Source organism: Herpailurus yagouaroundi, unplaced genomic scaffold, assembly GCF_014898765.1.
Source record: "Herpailurus yagouaroundi ecotype Mexico unplaced genomic scaffold, PumYag 191, whole genome shotgun sequence".
Classification (NCBI taxonomy): Eukaryota; Metazoa; Chordata; class Mammalia; order Carnivora; family Felidae; genus Herpailurus; species Herpailurus yagouaroundi.
In genome coordinates this window covers 2,714,105-2,733,305 of record NW_024412422.1, presented here as the reverse complement: position 1 = coordinate 2,733,305, position 19,201 = coordinate 2,714,105, and the positions used below count along the sequence as shown (strand labels likewise).

The 19,201-nt window shown below is 49.4% G+C and overlaps 1 protein-coding gene across 5 annotated transcripts in view; it reads right to left on the bottom strand.

Moving 5' to 3' along the window:
- The window catches only part of SSH1 (slingshot protein phosphatase 1), a 59,742-nt gene that overhangs the window by 28,248 nt on the left and 12,293 nt on the right, over window positions 1-19,201 (bottom strand). For 3 of the 5 annotated variants that reach the window (XM_040443644.1, XM_040443647.1, XM_040443646.1), the window contains one exon: window positions 2,615-2,718. The exons of 1 other annotated variant lie outside the window; for it this stretch is intronic. In XM_040443644.1, coding sequence (XP_040299578.1) covers window positions 2,615-2,718 — 104 coding nt within the window. Of the gene's footprint in view, window positions 1-2,614; window positions 2,719-4,014; window positions 4,461-19,201 lie in introns of those variants that run through there. One more of the 5 variants, XM_040443645.1, reaches the window with a different exon arrangement.

Genomic DNA, 19,201 nt, shown 5'->3' with positions numbered 1-19,201 from the left:
TTTTTTTTTTTTTTTTAATTTTTTTTTAACGTTTTATTTTATTTTTGAGAGAGAGAGACAGAGACAGAGCATGAGCAGGGGAGGAGCAGAGAGAGAGGGAGACACAGAATCTGAAACAGGCTCCAGGCTCTAAGCGGTCAGCACAGAGCCCGACGCGGGGCTTGAACTCACAAACGGTGAGATCGTGACCTGAGCCGAAGCCGGACGCTCAACGAACTGAGCCACCCAGGCGCCCGCACTGGATTCGTTTCTTTTTCAGAAGCATCTTTCACATTGTAGGGCAGGTTGAAACATATGATGTCCGAATCGTACTTCTTTCCTCAGGGAAGACTCAGGTCGTTAGAAGCTTGCCCCCTTCGTCTGGTCTCCCCGTTACAGGACTGCACTGTGTCAAACACCCCACACTGGCACTGCTTTCCGTAAGGGTTGACTGGCAGGTGACAGGTCACATTAAAAGAGGACAATGTGCTCCCCATCCCCCTCCGTCTACAACAGCACCCCTGCCTGGCGTGGTCCCCGCGCCCCAACGGCACGCAACCACCTCAGCTGGTTCTGGGCTTGCCTGCACCCCAGCACCACCCGCTCTGAGTCACAGCACACAGAGGAAAGCAAAAACAAGCCCCTTTGTCTGACGTGTGCCTAAATGAAAGGGGCATTTTCCACATAGATAGGCTCCTTTCAGCGGGACCTGCCTGTGGAGATGTGGACTTGCTGACCGACAGAACTCCCAGCCGTGGTCTGCCTTCCACACACTGTCTCTATACGCTGAAGTGTTCACTCAGCACTTGCAAAAAGATCAGAGAACATAAGCCTCAAGTATAGGCCCCTCGCAAGTGCCTCAGACTGGGGACTGGCTGACACGACCGGAATGACCTTTGCATGGGCAAAATGAACCATCATTTGTACTCTGCTCTGCGTGATTACTGATGGGATTGTGGGTCTTCCAGGGCACTTGACAGTAATTCTAGAAAAACAGGAATCAACGTCAAGTCCAGTCTGTGCCTGCCCCAGGGTCGTTTACTGAGACAGTCATGGTCCCTCTGCCTTCCTGAGCTCATCGGTCATTCCAGACCTCGGGGGCAGAAGAGCCACCAAGCCTGTGGCTTTCTTTCTACTCTCCTGTATGCTCCAGAGATGCAGGAACCAGCCGGACTTGGGGTTTTTATGTGGCTTTGCACCTCCTTCCCCAAGCTTGCACACAGTACGGAAACACTGTTTGAATCAGAGGATGGAGACATTTTATATGGAGAGTGAACAAAGCGGGAGCATTCGCTCTGTTGTAGGTGTTAAGACACGAACAATGGTTAAATTCCTGACAGGGCAGAACCGTGAGCAGGTTCAAGAAAGACGGTTCTGTTTGCAGGGTGACTGTCCTTGCTACCGCAGTCGTGACAATCACAGCTCCAGACACAGAGCACCCACAGGGAGGGAAGGATGTTACACGCATACATTTCACATTCCATGCTGTGTGAGTTACCGGTATTTGAGGCCCGTTGTAAAGATCAGGCAACTGAGCGTCAGGAGTCGACCGTGACTGCTCAGTAAGTTGTACAACTGGGATCAGAAGCCAGGTCTATCTGGCTCCAAGACACGTATTCTTGCCCCAAACCATACCGCCTCCTTGTGCAGGACGACTATTTTCTGAGCTTAAAACAGACTCGAATCTTGATTCCGCATATCCGTATGGGGAAAGTACTGACTGGGCCTTGCTGTTTCTGTCAACTGTAAGACACGAAATTCGAACTGAAGCGCTTGGATCCAAGATGAGGCTGGAGGACTCGAGGTTGGAGACAAAAGGATCACAGAGACAAGAAAACTGGCTGCAGCTGCTGGGTGCTTTCGAGGCCTTCACAGATGGCGTTGAGGCATGCGCCGCCCGTCCGAGAAGCGCCCAAAGAGGCCGTGGACCCGTTACAAAGATTCACTTGTACGAGGAGGTTTCTGATTCCTCTTTTAAGCCGCCTTCGGTTTCAGAGTTAAGTCACCTAAGAAAACTGGTCTTATTGCCATCTAAGCATTTCTTTTTCGTATGCTGTTGCGCCTAAATGAATACTGGGTTTGATCCCCACTTTATCACTTCCTGTCTACTTTCAAAAACCAAATCCACTGTTCAATAATAAAGTCTTCTCACCCCCCAGTGCCTTCCAAAGACTCATAAAGAAATCCTCCAAATGAAAGCTTTCCAAATGCTCAGGGAAATGACCAGAGTCCTCCAAGTAGGTACACAGCATCCCAAGGCGGTTATTTCCAAGGGGGACAACATCTGGCTATCACACGCACTGGTGCCCTTGTTAAAAAGTCCTACTGCAACTTGAAATCTGCAGTTAACTGATAAGCCGGGAGTGGGAAACCTTTGCATCCAGATGGAACGCTGCCGACTGCCTTACTGCTTCCGTAGAAATGCACGGCCAAAGGGTCACTGGCTCCCAGAGCCACCTGGAAAACACGCCTGGCCTGCCCGCTCAAGAAAAGAGCTTCTCCCATGCAGCAGGCGTCATAAGCCTGCGTTCCGCTATTTCTCTGGCCTTGAAAGCCAGCCAAGGGCTCACCACCGTGATGGAAGGTTCCTCCATTTGCACAGAAAGTAAGTTCCAATGTAAGAACCTCAATTTACCTGCATGCTTGTGGGGATGCTGAAGACTTCGCTGGCTTTGAGGGCTGTTTCCCTGTTGTAAGAAGAGGGCCGCTCCTTTCACCATGAAAAAGCTCTCACTTAAGCTGGGAAGAATAAAAGCAGAGCACAGTCAGGCTAGAGTTCAGAGAGGAAAATGGGCAAAGACATGCAGCGGAGGAAAAGCTGTCGTGTGGATGAACGGCGTGTAAGATGCACAGGGGACAGAACCACTTTTATGACCATTTCACACGGCGCTCTTTCCAACCTTGGCTACAAGCCTGCTGCTGAGAGTCTATGTGATGAAATCACGCTACTGCTAAAAGGCCCAAGGTTCTTTGGACTCTTGCAAGGCGGAGCGCCCCCTTCCCGCAGGATATGGCGAACCAGCTCCCCGTAACACAAAATCTTCTAAAAACAGAGACCAACTCTCTGATTGAGAGGGGGCGGTTCCCTCTGTGAATTTTTCGCGGTCTTGCTGTGCAATCTTTGTGACTCCCTGACTTAAGGCAACTTCACTGGTCTTGGTGCCTTCCCTTGACTGAATATAAAGAAGAGGAAATTATACTTTCACCATTTGTTTGCAAGTGGGTGGCTAGTGACCTGTGATTTAACTTAGTCAAGGCGACTGTGTCCCTACTGCTGTAGAAAACCTCCGCTGACACCATGAATCTCTCAGCAGTGAATCATTGATCTTTGCTATTTTAACCAGCAATAACACTTACATTCAACATACAACTCAAAAAGTTACAATTTAAATGTTTAAAATTTCATCTTTGCGATTTGGCGGCTATCAGAAAAAAAATGAACTACTAGTTACTACCAATTGTTAAAAAATACCATTAATGCTAAAAATTACCCATAAAATACACCAAATTAACTGTTTTTTTTTGTGGGGAGGGGGTGGAGGGTGTATCACCTATGATTACCTTCTTTTTATTTCTTAGTATCTTCTGAATTTTCTGTACTGAGCAAATATTAATGTTTTTGAATGATTATTTTTTATTTGATTTTCAGAGTAATAGAAGACATGTACCACACATTACAATGGAAAAGCACTTTATTTCTATTAATTTTGTGAAAGATCACGTTTCAGTTTAGGGAACTGTAAAAATCATTAATTCTCTCTTGAGCAACAATTAACATATAAATGACTTAAAAGGAAACTCTAAGAAAAAGCAGCACTGTGTGTGTGTGTGTGTGTGTGTGTGTGTGTGTGTGTGTGTGTGTGTCTTAACAGAAAGCAGATCGATTCCTGACAGAAATCTAGGAACGTTTTCCTAAACAGAAAAAAAAACAAGATCACCTTCACCCCAGATGTCTCATGGAAGTAGTTAAATGTTCTAAACCCTGGAATAAAAAATTCGACTAGGTCTAATATACTAGGTGCTAAGAAAACTCACCACATGGAACTCAGCGGCTCCTGGAATCAGGAAGACAGTGATCTTCCATAATATGAAGTCCACAATAAAATCTGTGACTTTTGCTGGTTGAATTCTCACGCTAAAAATAGCGACTGCTCAAATACCAAGCGATAAGGCTGAGTGGGGCCGTGGAGTAACTGACAACCGGTTTTGTAGATTTCATAATACTGTTCCTTTACATCCGAGTAACTTCTCTCCACTTACTGTCCCCAAGAGTGTTGCCAAGCTACCCTTTCCACTCTATCAGCTGTATATCTGTGCTGCCAGTTTCAAGAGCTGGGGAGCTCAGGATTATAAACATTGAAAGAAGGGGGCGCCTAGATGACTCAGTAGGTAGAGCACGGGACTCTTGATCTCGGGGTTGTAAGTTCAAACCCCAGGTTAGGCAAAGAGATTATTATTATTTTTTTTAATTAAAAAAATTTTTTTAACGTTTATTTATTTTTGAGACAGAGAGAGACAGAGTGTGAACAGGGGAGGGGCAGAGAGAGAGGGAGACACAGAATCTGAAACAGGCTCCAGGCTCTGAGCTGTCAGCACAGAGCCCGACGCGGGGCTCGAACTCACAGACTGTGAGATCATGACCTGAGCCGAAGTCGGACGCTTAACCGACCGAGCCACCCAGGCGCCCCTAGGCAAAGAGATTATTTAAAAATAAAATCTTAAAAAAAAAAAATACTGAAAGAAACGAGGAGCATCCTTTCCTTAGTTCAGTCTCACCAAGGGAGGCAAAAAGCTCTTCAGTGCCTATCTGGCCAATTTCAAATCCAAGCTCTTACTTCGGCTGGTTGTGGAATGGCCCAACACTCCCCTACTCCTAAAACTTGTCACCCTCTCCTTCTTGAAAATTTTCCAACCTTATTTTCAGAACTATTCAGACAGATCTGTTTCAACACAGATCACTTACTACTTATTCTCATCAAAATTTGAAAGGGCTGCCCACGAAACTTACAAAACAACCATCGGTTCACGGAAGGAGCCAGGGAAAATCTTCACAAAGCAAAGCAACATCAACCATTTTTTGTTCATCAATTAAAAAAAAAAAAAAAAAAAAGGAAAAGAAAAAAAATATCCATACTGACCAGAAGCCTTAACACTCTGGAAACAGCCAGCCATTAACAGTGACCTTTGCCTTGGGAATCATGGGCAAAAATTCCCCTGGGATTCCCTTACATTTCCTTTGGGGGGAAAAAAAAGGGAACGATGCAAAAGAACAGGCTGGTTTTATCCCGTGATTGTGATTGCTTACAAGGCCGGTGGTTCTTCAGTGTTCCTGGGACAGATAAAGAATCAGCCTCCCATCTCCGAATGAAGTCAGGGGCCTGTGTGGATGGGGGCCCTTGGAACACTGCCTCCATCCTCAGGGCAATCAGGCACAGGCATTTACCGTAAAGAGCCAGATTTAAAGCGGCAGGGAAGTCCACAAAGCACATTATCTATCCCAGGCCTGTGAGACGGCTGGGGAGACAGTAGACAGAGGCGGCAGGAGGGTAACCGCAGAAGATGACTTCTGGGGCCGAGAGGCTGTGGAGCATGGGCAGTCACAGGATTTATGGAAACAAAATGCAGATATTCTCTGCGACTCTGTTTCCTGTCTTTTGCTCTGAGCTCACTCCAGGCCCTGAGCCTCACGTGCCCTCTGGGTGGCTAATGAGAACACTATTTCCCGCTGCCAGGGCTATGTTGGGTTCTCTGTGCCAGGCTTCTAATACCCAGAAGTGATTTGTGAGCCTAAAGGCACAGCACTGGGGGTGTCCTTTACGAAACTCATTTTGGAGGGGGACCGGGGTGGCTCTGGGTTCTAGCTCAGGTCATGATTTCACGGTTCGTGAGTTCGAGCCCCACATCGGGCTGTGCACTGACAGTGCAGAGCCTGCTTGGGATTCTGTCTCCCTCTCTCTGCCCCTCCCTCGCTTGCTCTCTCTTTCTCAAAAATAAATAATAATAAAAAAAAAAAAACCTCAAAAAAAAAGGAAAAAAAAGAAATTCATTTTAGAGGGGCGCCTGGGTGGCTCAGTCGGTTGAGTGTCTGACTTCAGCTCGGGTCATGATCTCACAGCTCGCGAGTTTGAGCCCCACATCTGGCTCGCTGCTGTCGGCACAGGGTCCGCTTCCGATCTTCTGTCCCCCTCTTTCTGTCCCTCCCCCGCCCCCCTCTCACAAAAAAAAAAAGTGAACAGAATTTCATTTGGGGGATGGCACACCTACTTTAGTGGGTTCTCGGAGTAAGTGCAGACCCACAAAACACCATCACAGCTACAGAAAAACCAATCCTCTCCCCAAAAATGTCGGTGTCCTAGAAAGTATAAGTGAAGTTCCAGAGAGGTCAGACGGTGACAAATAAAACTGAAGTGTTCTCCCTCACTTTAAGACAAATCCTGATGGGAGATTAAAAACAAGTTCAGCCCTGGCCCTCCCTGCCCACCCCCCACCCCAATGCTTTTATCTCCCACAGTACAAATAAATATGTTCTCAAACACTGGTTAACTGCCTGTTTCAGGAGACGATGCAGGATTAGTTTTCTCCAAGGCACTAAGGACACGCAGGATTAGTTTTCTCCAAGGCACTAAGGACAGACAAAAGCCTCAAACAATGCTCCTCGAAAAACCCCAGCCCTCACAGCATGAACAGCCAGTGTCACCCCGAAACTGATACGTGGTAGGAAGAGATCAGGTGGTGATACGTACTAATTTGGGCTGGAAGCTTCTGAAGAGCGGAGGGTGTGAGCCCGCTGAAGGGAGACGCAGAAGTCAGTGAAATAAAAAAGGTTCATGATAGCCTGGTTCACATCTTCGACTGCCTCCAGCTCCTGCCTCGCACTCCCTCCGGAGAAAGGAGAGAGGGAAGGAAGGGGCCAGGAGTCCTTGGGCAGGAGTTCTCGTCCGGATGATGTTCCCACCCAGGGGGCAGATGGCTCTTGTGGGACTCTTGTCTTCCCCTGATATTTGGGTTTAAAAAGGCCCTTGTCCCTGCATATCCTGATGAAAGAGGGCCATTCAGAGAGCGCAAAACAGCTGAAGTTCCTGTAATCACTTTCCTCCTACGGCTTTTGTAGGCCTTAGGAACAAGCCGCAGGGTGTGTGTTCGGAATTGTGAGGGGAAACAGCTGGCCGCCAAGTAACAAATCCAGAGCAGCGAGGACCCCGGCTCTGCTCGAAATCGACAGGCTGAGGGACTCCTGTTTCTGTCACATCGCCACCCATTCACCCAACGGTGACCCGTGGGCAGCCGCCACAGTCAGTCCGTGTGGTCACAGCGTCTTACATTCTGAAAATTCTTCAGTTATGCTAACTGCTGCCTGAGGAGGCAAACAGAGGGCTGAGGGGGGAGCATCCAGGTAGAGGGAACCCCGCGTGCACACACAGGCGTTGCTCAGAGAACCGCAGGCCCGGTGCCCAGGGCAGGGCTGCAGAGGTAAAGCAGGCCCAGGTCCCCAAGGGCCCGGCACGGGACCCCGAAACCCGAAACCCGCCCGCAGGAGCCAGCGGGCTCTGTGTGTTTAGCACTTCTTTTGGCCCGTGAAATAAATTAAGGACACGAATAGCCACACTGCGGGGCAGAAGGGGATAAGCGCCCAAAGACAGGGGTCCTGCTGGTGTTCAAAGAGGGGAGAGGGGAGCCCCTAACTGGTGCTTTGGAACACTCCTGGGGAGGCCTTGTCTGGAAGCTTCCCCTGGCTCCCAGAGGATAAATTAATCGTCATGAGAGAATTAAGTGGGACACACACAATTATGCTGCAGTGGAGGAAACTACGGCCTGCCGAGGGGCATGACATCTTTACGAGTTGGGACTAGACCCCAAGCCCACAGTCGTAAGTCCTGTGGTGCCCGTGGTCGCCCGCCAGTTCTGAGTGAGAATCAGAGCCATTACCCTGATATCACCTCTGCCCTGGCGGCTTTGGTTCCGCTAAAGCACACATCACAGAAGTCAAGATCTGGTCCGTAGCAATTCTTCCCAGCAGGTGAAAGCTTTGTGCGAAGGAAACAGACAGAAGGTATAATTCAGGGAAACGGGGTCCAGGAGGAGACTCAGGGCCAGAGCTCTCCTACCGGGCCTGGCGAGGGGGGCCACTGCAATCACCCTGCCTGCTGCCACCCACCATCGCCCGGCTGTGGGGTGGGGCACAGTGCCTGGTCCTTGTGGGCTGAACGGGAATGCGGACAAGGAGCTCTGCGGGCAGCACAGCCCCGCCGGTCGAGAAGCGGCTTTCAGCGCAGGCTTCTTATCAATAGTACTGTCATTTGCTGAGCGCCACCACGTGTGCGTGGCTCCCAGAGCTCTGCAGGGCACGCGTCACCTTTTTCAAACGACAAGTGAAGGTAGTCAGACAAACTCCTCAAATACAGCCTCCGGGGACAATCTCATTTTTAACCAACCCCCTTAGTGATGCTGGGGCACATGGGGGTTAAAGAACAGAAAATGTACTGGTCTGGGGATCCATATTTCAGGGTTCTAATCCTGTTCTACTGTATGTTTGTTCTGCTGGTCACTTACAGGGCTCTGTTCATTCATTCAAATGGCCAAATATTCGCAGACTGAGGAGTACAATGTAAAGCCAAGCCTGTCCTAATGTCGATAAAGGCAGAGATAACACTCCTTTTTAAGGAGCAGGTGTTTGTGTGGGTGGTTCGGGTGTGTGCTGAGCCACTCGGAACAACTCCTTGAAAAACGGAAATAGGAGGGATAGAAACCCCACATCACAGCCATATTATGCTACTGCCCCTGGTTTCCAACTCTGGCTACACATCTGAACAACCTACAGAACTTCCAAAACACAGTCATGCCCGGGTCCAGCCTCAGCCGATTCTCACTCGAAATGTCTGCCATAAGTCCAGGCATCTGCTTTTCAAAAAAGTTCCGGGAGAGGGGGCGCCTGGGCGGCTCAGTTGATTGAGCGTCTGACTTGGGCTTGGGTCACGATCTCACAGTTCACGGGCTCAAGCCCTGCATCGGGTTCTCTGTGGTCAGCGTGCAGCCTGCTTTGGATCCTCTGTCCCTCTCTCTCTGCCTCTCCCCCGCTTGCCTGTGTGCATGCACTCTCTCTCTCCTTTTCAAAAATAAACATAGACATTTTCAAAAAGTTAAAAAATAAAATAAAGTAAATTAAAAGTTCCAGGAGTACTTCTGATGCAGAGCCAGAACCCTGGACTTTAACAGTAACAGAAAACACAGAGAAGAGAGCCTTCCCACACGGGATTGCTAACAGTACCTTACACACTGCAGGTACATGATAAATGTTTTCTGCTGGTAAAAAATAACACCAATAAAAATGCATGGTCCTCTCAGGAAAGTAACACGACTCAGTGCCATGAGGAGAGGTCACGCCAGGTCAAAGAAAAGAATACCCTCCTTGGAAGCAGCCAAACAAGTGACAAAGAAATGCACGTGCCGGTCTTCTACCAAATACGTTCAGTGACAGCGTCCTGGCTTTCGAAACGCGGCCCTGCGTCACGATATGAAATAACAATTAACAGAAAGACCAGCCCTGTGATCAGCTCTGCTGTGGACAAAGCATTCTGACTAACATCAGTCACTTGATCTTCAAGAAACTCTTCGAGGGAGACCAGGCAGGCATTCTGACACTCTTCTTCCAGATGAGAACACAGAAGGTTACTTAACTGGTAGGATTTTAGTATTTCCGACGCTACATCTTGCACAAAATCAGAGAATCAGAGCCTAAAACATAGGCTCTGGAAAGAGTCCCACATTGATCAAACTGGCTGAAATGAAATGAACTACTTGGACATGGATATCAACCCTCAGCTCTGTATGGTGATGGCTGAGCGGACTGTGGTTTGTCTAGCAGACGTGATGACAATTCTAGAAAAAGAAAAAAAAGGAATGAATGTAAAGTTGTCACCACAGAAAAGGTGGGCGCCAATGAACACTCCCAAGAGGAGTTTCCGTCAATTCCATTTCGATGAACGAATATTTGCTGTGCCTGGGCAGTGCTAAATCCTGGGAATCCAGAAATGAAACAGACACGGTTCCTGCCTCCGAGCGACATTACATTCCAGGGGGTCAGACACACACAGGACAGTCACCGCAACGTGATGCAGCGGGTTCCACAGTAGAGGGATGTATAGGATCCTGTGTGTGCATACACATACGCACACATGGATGTACATGGCAGGAGGGACCCCCAGCCCAGCCTGGGGGGTTCAAGGACATCTCCCTGGAGGAAACGAGACCTGGTTGGGCCTCGTAGAATCGGTAAACACGGAAAAGAGGAGCAGGCAGCAGGAGAGTAGGAAGATTACGTTATACATGCCCCATAACGAACAGAGGAAGATTTGGTCTCTTGTGAAAGACCCTACTGTGAATTCATAAATGTCTATTCTGGTTTATAGGTCAGTTCCTTGTAACTTTGGTTTGCATAAGTTGGTTTCGCAGAACTTGACCATCCCTGAGCATACTAATAAATTCAAGCTTCAGAAATTGCAGTTAAGAACCAAACGTTGGGCCTAAAGTTGAGCCATCAACCCGTCAATGAGTTCTCGGTACCTGAATGCTTATGGGTAAGCCCATGGCACTCAATGTGTGTTATTTTATTTATTTATTTATTTTTTTAAATTTTTTTTTTCAACGTTTATTTATTTTTGGGACAGAGAGAGACAGAGCATGAACGGGGGAGGGGCAGAGAGAGAGGGAGACACAGAATCAGAAACAGGCTCCAGGCTCCGAGCCATCAGCCCAGAGCCTGACGCGGGGCTCGAACTCACGGACCGCGAGATCGTGACCTGGCTGAAGTTGGACGCTTAACCGACTGCGCCACCCAGGCGCCCCAATGTGTGTTATTTTTAAATAAATAAATGATACCTTCGACCTGAATGGTGCTCTACAGTTTTCAGAAAGGCGGCCCTGCGTCACGAGATGAAATAACAATTAACAGAAAAGATAGATCAGCCCTGTGATCAGCTGTGCTGTGGACAAAGCACTCTGACTAATGTCAGTTACTTAACCTTCATGAAACTCTTCGAGGGAGACCAGGCAGGCATTCTTACACTCCTCTTCCAGACGAGAACACAGAAGGTTACCTAACTGGCAAGAAACCCTTGCCCCTCCATTTGTTCACTTAACCTTAAAATTTAAATCTTCTGATGGAAGAATCAAGACAGAGAAGAGGAATGACTTGTCTGTGGCCACACGTCGAAGAAGGGGCAGAACTGAGCCGAGAGGCTCCAAGTTCGGCACCCTCCCTGCCGGACGCCTGCCTCAGAGGGCAGGGGTGCCCGACCTGCGGCGCCGGAAGCGGTGGGCAAAGCTGGACGGACACAGATCTGCCTGAAAACCTCTGCTGGCGGTGGTCTGGACGGACACAGACCCTCTTCCCGGCAAAGCCAAGTGTATGAAGACGGAAGGATGGAAAACTTACTATCCGCTCTTCCCCCATTTTGAACTCGTGTTTGAAGGTCACCCCGAAGTTGTGCCGAGGCCTTGTTGTTTTCCCTTTGCGCTCCGCAGCGCAGCTTGGCAGGGCCTCGGCCCCAGACAGCATTCTTCAGTGGCTCACCTGCCACACGTACCCGCGAGAGCTCTGAAACCGCTCTCCTCCACAGAATGCTGAGGACAGGGAAATTCCAGCTCGGGGGCGGTCTACTGAGGGAATGGGGTCATGGGCAAGAGGTGCCGGCAGGGCCCAGGACAAACGTCTCTGCTGCCGAGGCCTGTATTGTTTGGCTGGAAGGCGTGGGCTTTTCTCAGAGAGAAGGAATGTCCGAAAGCATTTCAGACAGCAAGAGACATTCTCTGAGGCCAGCTACACAGCTCTCCTTCATGTCAACGGGTAGGAGCGAGCGGCTCCTGCCAGCAATACACCAGCCAAGTTCGCAAAAGCAGGATTATTTCCCCCCGCGACCCCTCCCCTTCTCCAGTGTAAGAAAGACTGCAAATGATGCGCCTGGAGTTGGCTCTACAGACCTCAGGATGGGTCCCTCACGGCCCCCCGAGAGCCCTCAGGCCCCGCCCGTGGAAGCTCGAGCTGGTGCTATCTTCCCCTGTACATCTGGGATACCGGGACCTAAGCCCCCTTAGGAGGGCAGAAGATACAAAGGCTGCATTGTGCTGGAAATGCAGTGGCAGCAAAGACAACCTAGCCAGCCAGAAATAACAGGCACCCGGAGGAAATGTTTTTGAAACAACGCAAAAATTCCAAGGACAGATTATCTCAACTGTCCCAGGTCCTTTGCCCTTTCTTTTCGGTACGCAGTCCTGTCCCACGTTCATGGGTTGCTGGGTCCCAACCCTTCCGGAGGTCCCTTCTTCCCCAGTTCCTCAGTTACCACTGCACTTCTGGCCCCCTGCGTCCCCGCCGAGCCACACAACATCCGCTGGGGCCCCACTGCACGCCTGGCTCTACGCTAGGTACTCGGAGTGTCCCTGCCAGAGGACGGACGTGCTCTCTACCCGCACGAGGGAGGCCACCAGCCGTAGGCACCTTCTGAACACTTGAAACGTGGGGAGGGTGACTGACATACTGAGATCTGTCATTTTATTAATTCCAATTGAATTCAAGTTTAATCAGCCACATGTGGTTGGTGGCTACGGTGGAGGGCAGCACAGCTTCAGAAGCTCTCCATCTACTGGGAATCAGGGCAGGGACCTCTGGCTTCTAATTCACTGCACAGATCCCAACCACAGCTCTTATTATATGTCATTCCCGGCTCCAGAACTTTCAGTGATGTGACATTATCTGTAGAGTCCCAACAGGCTGGTGCTAGCTTTCTATGGTAGCCACAATTAGCCATTACATGTTGCTAACCTCAGCTTCATTCATCTGACGCTCTTTGACCTCGAGGAGCTCATAAAACAAGTAGGAAAAGGGTTTAAAATAAAAACCTTCTTTGTATTACCTCGTACACGATTTCTCCCACACTCCACATATTCTCTGTTTTCTCTCTATGCGGTCTTCCTCAACTCTTCTACCCTGGCCTCTGTTCGCGGCCTTCTCTCTCTCCTGTCTGCTTCCCTACCTCGTGCCCACTTGCTAGAATCCACACCTTCTCCAGGAAGCCCTCCTTCACTGCCCTCGCTGCGAAAAGCCCTGGCTCTTCCCTTTCAACATCTTATAGCACCTTCTCTCTTCTTGCAGGTGAGGAAGCTGAGGCTTAGAGGCTAAGTCACTCATGCAAGGTCATATACTTCGAAAGTGATAGGGGGCACCTGGGTGGCTCAGTTGGTTAAGTGTCCGACTTCGGCTCAGGTCATGATCTCACGGCTTATGAGTTCGAGCCCCGTGTCTGGCTCTGGTGCTGACGGCTCAGAGCCTGGAGCCTGCTTCGGATTCTGTGTCTCTCTCTCCGCCCCTCCCCTGCTCATGCTCTGTCTCTCTCAAGAATAAATAAAACATTAAAAAAAAAAGAAAAAAAGAAAGTGATAGGAACCTAAGACCCCTGGTTTCCAAATTGTGTTCCCAGACATACTTACTACTAACTTATGGTGAAGTTACCCTCACGCCAGAGTTTTTGAACTTCACAATAGGACACTAGACCAGAGCACACATAATTTCCTAAAGCTCCTTCCTTGCCTGACATACAGTAAATTCTAAGTAAATACTCATAAACAAACTCACAGAGCTGACTTCCTCTTCAGTCTCAAACCACTGCATGACTTACTCACCTTAGTAACCTCTAAGCAGCTGGAACATGGGGTGTTTACAACCCATAGGACGAACTGGACACATAAGACTCACCACATAAATGCCACAAGTGGAGATACAGTCACCTGGCGGTCAGGTCCCCTTGGCCCCCAAATGTACCGAACAATACAGCCACCAGGTTCTCCACATCACCCTGAGGGTCTTGACAGCCAGGACTGTGACTTGTCCATCTCTGGGTCCCTGAGGGCCCAAAAGGCAGTGTGCACTACAATGCAATGTAACGAACACCTCCGCTGAGTGTGGTGCTAAGCAATTTACACATATTAACTAACCTGATCCTCAGCGTCTATGAGGGAAACGGAGGCTCAGAGAGGCTGAGTGGCTTGCCCACGTTCACGTGGCCAAGAAGTGGAGGAACCAGGACAGGAAACCAGGAATAGGACTCTGAGCCTCTACTGACCTGACACCTCGGGAAAACAGCATCAAGAATGCTGACCTCGGGGCGCCTGGGTGGCTCAGTCGGTTGAGCGTCCGACTTCGGCTCAGGTCATGATCTCACGGTCCGTGAGTTCGAGCGCCACGTTGGGCTCTGTGCTGACAGCTCGGAGCCTGGAGCCTGCTTCGGATTCTGTGTCTCCCTCTCTCTCTGACCCTCCCCTGTTCATGCTCTGTCTCTGTCTCAAAAATAAATAAAACATTAAAAAAAATTTTTTTTAAAAAAAGAATGCTGACCTCTCTGAGTGGAGGAGGGGGTGCGGTGAGCAGGGCTAGGAAGGCGTCTATGCAGGCGAGAGGTGGCTGCAGAGACGGGAGGCTGGTTACAGCCAGGGACACCGATCAGACGAGCAAATGCGCTCGGGACAATTTCTTGCAGTCGGAGAAGGGAATCATAAATACAGAGAGGGAGAAAACCGGCACGAACCCTGAGGTGTTGGATCAGAGTGGAAGGTACCAGTCTGAACTCATGGTTCTCAACATTATTTAGATGGACAGGAAAAGAGATGCAGGTGTGTGTGCATGCGTGTGCGTGTGTGTGTGCATGTGCGTGCACACCCTTACTCGCATGCCCTAATTCTGCCCACTGAGAGGGCCTGAGGAGGGCAACACCCACACAGCAAGAGGCACATAAATTCCATTTGCCACTAGGGGCGCCTGGGTGGCTCAGTCGGGTTAAGCGTCCGACTTCAGCTCAGGTCACCATCTCACGGTCCGTGAGTTCGAGCCCCGCGTTGGGCTCTGGGCAGATGGCTCAGAGCCTGGAGCCTGCTTCCGATTCTGTGTCTCCCTCTCTCTCTGCCCCTCCCCCGTTCATGCTCTCTCTCTGTCTCAAAAATAAATAAAACGTTAAAAAAAAATTTTTTTTAAAAATTCCATTCACCACTAAACAGAACCGGGGCTCCTTGGAGAAATGGCTGATTCCGGATATGGGGTACAGAAAGTACAAGATGAGGCCCCAAAAAAAGAGCAAGGCAGTGCTGAAGGATGGCGGGGACATGTCAAGGGTCACGGGAGCCAGCATGGATGTGACCCCAGTGGCCAAGTCAGGCATAATCTGAACTTTGAAGTCAGTAATACAACCAATGGATTATAAACCGCGGAATGAAACAAACATGAGTCTGTACAGATACAAATAGACAAGTTGATGGGAGATGGGATTAACATAATTTCCAAGTACTGCCTAAGAAACACCACCCAAATCTAATCTCCGGGAAACACCACGCAAACCTAAACTGAGGGACACTCTACAAGATGATGAGCCCGTCCCCTTCAAAAGTGTCCTGGTCATGAGAGTCAAAGATGGAGGAAATGTCCTAGAATGAAGGAGTCTCAGACAGGACAGCTATAAGCAACGTGCAATCATGAACTGGGCCCTTCTATTACCAAGGAGCTTATTGAGTCAAATGGCAGACCTTGAATGGGGTCTGGAGGACCAGAAGGTGGTAATGTATCAGTATCAGGGTCAAGGGTCAATGGTCTGGTCTGTAGAGGGTCCCTGCCTGCATTCAAAGGGTGATGGGCTTCAGGCTGGCAACTTTACTCTCAAACGGTTCGGGAAAAAGTTCTTTGTGCTGTCTTTGCTGTAAGTTTTATAAACTTCCCTGTAAGTTTTATATCGTTTCAAAATCTAAAACTTATTTCAAAAATTTCCACTTATTTGGGTGTGGGGAACATATTACTTGTAATTATTCTTTACAAACAGGTGATAAAAGCACTTTTTTTCTGTTTATTTTGAGAGGGAGAGAATGAAAGCGGGGGAGGGGGAGGGTAAGAAAAAGAGAGGGAGAGAACTCCAAGCATGTTCCACGCTGTCAGCGCAGAGTCCCCCGAGGGGCTCGAACCCACGAACCATGAGATCATGACCCGAGCCAAAACCGAGAGTGGATGCTCAACCGACTCAGCCCCTGATAAAAGCTTTTAAGACCATTTTATCAGTCATTTTGCCACTGGCACACTTCACGGCCTTCCTCTTTCATCTTTTGGAGGCTTTTCTACCCTCACGGACGCAGATCTCCGCCTGCCTTGGGATCTTTTTCCCTCCCTGCATTTTCCGGGATGGAGGCAGCCTTGCTTCGGACGCAAGGCAGTGGAGAATGATGGGAAACTCTGCTCTTCCAGTTCCTCCTGGTCTATGTGTGTCCAGAGTTTGAGGGCCTCGTGCACACACAGCCCTGACCCATGTAAAACCTAATTTTAGCATTTTCCTGCTTGAGACCACGCTTCTGAAACAGCGGGAGGCCAACCTGCCCATGCGAGCCTTCCATTGTGAAAGGCACATGGAGTCAGGATGCTGCGGGCCTGCAGGATGTGACTCAGCATCCTGTTTTCAAAGTTTGGAACCAAGCACTGCCGCTGACCTCACCTCTCCAGACCACAAATACCCAGGTTAATTGGTGGGCTGGGCCCGCAGCATCAGCTCCCTCTGTGGGCCTCAGGGCCAAACCTAAGACAACCTGCTTATCCGCCCACCACATTGGGTCTGGCAGAAGAATTCTTCAGAGAGGAACCGACCTGGTGGTATGTTGAGGAATACCATGAATCAAGCAAACGATCTTGTTTCTCTCTTTGCTCTGACTACTAGGAAGCTCAACGTCAGATCTGTAGCCACACTCTGGTAACCGTACCAACATCGTGCCATGCATTCCACATCCACATCTCCTGGCTTCACCTTCTTTTCCCCCACTGTCTCTATATCCCACTTGCCTCACTAATTTTAAATTATACTGTTTTCTAAGAATTTTATTACACGGTGTTTCAAATCCCCTTTGGACAGAGCTATGGTAGACATAGCATACACACATTGCCTCTGGAGGTAAGGGTTGTTTTTTGTTTTTTGTTTTTAGCAAGACTCCCCAGCATTTAGCACAGAGGCTAATATATAGATGCTAAATATATATTGCTTGAGATGACAAATAAAGCAAATAACTCAAAAACTGTCTCTGTTACCAGGTTGCCTCGCAAGGGATACTCCTCCCTCCCACCCTACAGGGTGGGGTCTGGAAAGGGGTGCTAGGGCCTTAGACAGCAGGCTCCTTAGGGATCCCTCTTGCCGTGTGGTTCAGCGGCCTCAACCCCAGACTTAAAGAGCCACTCCCAAACTGCCACCTGCAACAGACCAGGCACAGAACAGGCAGGGCCTGGACATCTAGGAAACGACAAGTGATATCCAGAGGCGGCAGCCGGCCTGGCTGTCTCCAAACCACATCCCTCCCTTGTGGGAATTTCAACTGGACCCAGATTTGAGGAAACACACCACAAGAACTCTTGCCAAGTATGGGCCAAGCCTTGACTGGGACTTGCTTCTGCCAGGGCACGGGGGCCCCCAGCAGGGAGAGCATCAGACATTTCCTAATACCAAACAACCATGTTCTTTAAAACAAAGTCTTTTTAAAAATAACTTCAAAAGTAGCCGAAAGGATAGTTGGATGGAAGGAAGGAAAGAAGGAAGGAAGGAAGGAAGGAAGAAAGAGAAAGAAAGAAAGAAAGAAAGAAAGAAAGAAAGAAAGAAAGATCTGTAAAAATAAGGGCACACCAGACAGGATGCTTCCCAGATAGGTCTGGTACAAGGTTCAGCGGAACTTGGAAGGGAAACAGGCCAAGTGTTGACTGTTTCTCCTCTCAGATTCCACTTGGTTGACCTTTTGGTCTTTTGTGGTGAAACTGGGCATCAGTGGAGGGGAAGAAGGTCAGGACAGCAGCTGGAGGGGCTGGTACTCACTACCATCAATGAAAATAGCAGCTAAAGAAACAACAACAGAAAACAGCTCCCATGTGTCCGTCAGTATCCGCAAGGACTCCCCCCCCCCCACTCCCCCCAGTACAAGACTCTCGCTAGGTCTCTCGAGGGCCCTGAGAGTGAGGAGGACTTTTCCTCGGTTTCAGGGAGGGCAGGCAGCTGGGTGGCAGGGCCCGTCCCCTGATCCAAAGGCCCTGGGGGACCTCTGCAATCTACATGGCAGCCTGCCACCTCCCTGGGATTCTGGGAGGGCAGCGAGGCTGGCCAGCTGGCTTCCCCATCTTGGCCGCCGTGGGAGTTGTCACAGTACCGACCCCATCTCGAAGTGGGACTCACAGACACGCCCCCACCCCAGCCCAATTACTGCCATGCCTTGAAAATGGCTCCTTCTGACTCTGATTAATCCTATTTTGATTAATTCTGTTTTCTTACTGCAGCCTTCCTTGAAGCAGAACGACTTGTTTTGGATGTTCTCCTAGTCTTAGGAATTTTCTAATAAGTTGTTCAAATCCAGAGGTCCGTCTACAGCACGACGTACGGGCCAAAGGCGGGTTCTGGAGGCAGGAGTCCTTTCCTTCCAGCCTGCTCGTGACGGCGAAGTGTGGATCGCCCAGGGCTCCGCTGAGGAGCCCACGGTGGGTCCAAGCAAAGGGCCTACTTTCTCCCAGAGGCCACGCCGGTGTTCTCCATCTCAGGGTCAACCATGACCCTGACATGGCTAGGCGCCCCACAAATACATGACCTTGCCCTCAGTGCCGGAATGAAGGAGAAAGCGGGCAGTCTGTTACAAGTCTAGAGCGAATTAGAAGTACGGAGCACCACGGGACTAGGCCGTACTCTAATCTTGTCTCATCACTTTACCAAGGAGTAAGTGGAGGCCCAGAGATGTTTAGTGACCTGCCTAAGGTTGCACAGCAGATGACACATCTCAGGACAGAACCCAGGTTTTCTGACTCCCCCTCAACAGCCGTGTTCCACTTACCGTAAGGGTGGCTGCCAACACCAGCGTCCGCCACGAAGGAAGAGCTGGCTTGAGCATTCGCAGTGTGCGCACGCGCTCCCGGGTGCGCTCGGCGTGTGGGAAGAATGAGACCAGGGCCCTGTGGCATTCTTTTGAAGTCTAAGTACTGGTGTTTCGAAAGTTTAATGAAACCTCCTAGGCTCTGAGCAAAATTCATTTTAAGTTAACCTTAATAGTAAGTTTAATTAACTTCCAGCAGAATCAAATTACCTCTTTTCCTCTGTCCTCATTTGTCCCCTCTCGAGGATGAGTTTTCTTTCTTTCTTTTTTTTTTTTTTAATGTTTACTTATTTATTTTGAGAGAGAGAGAGTG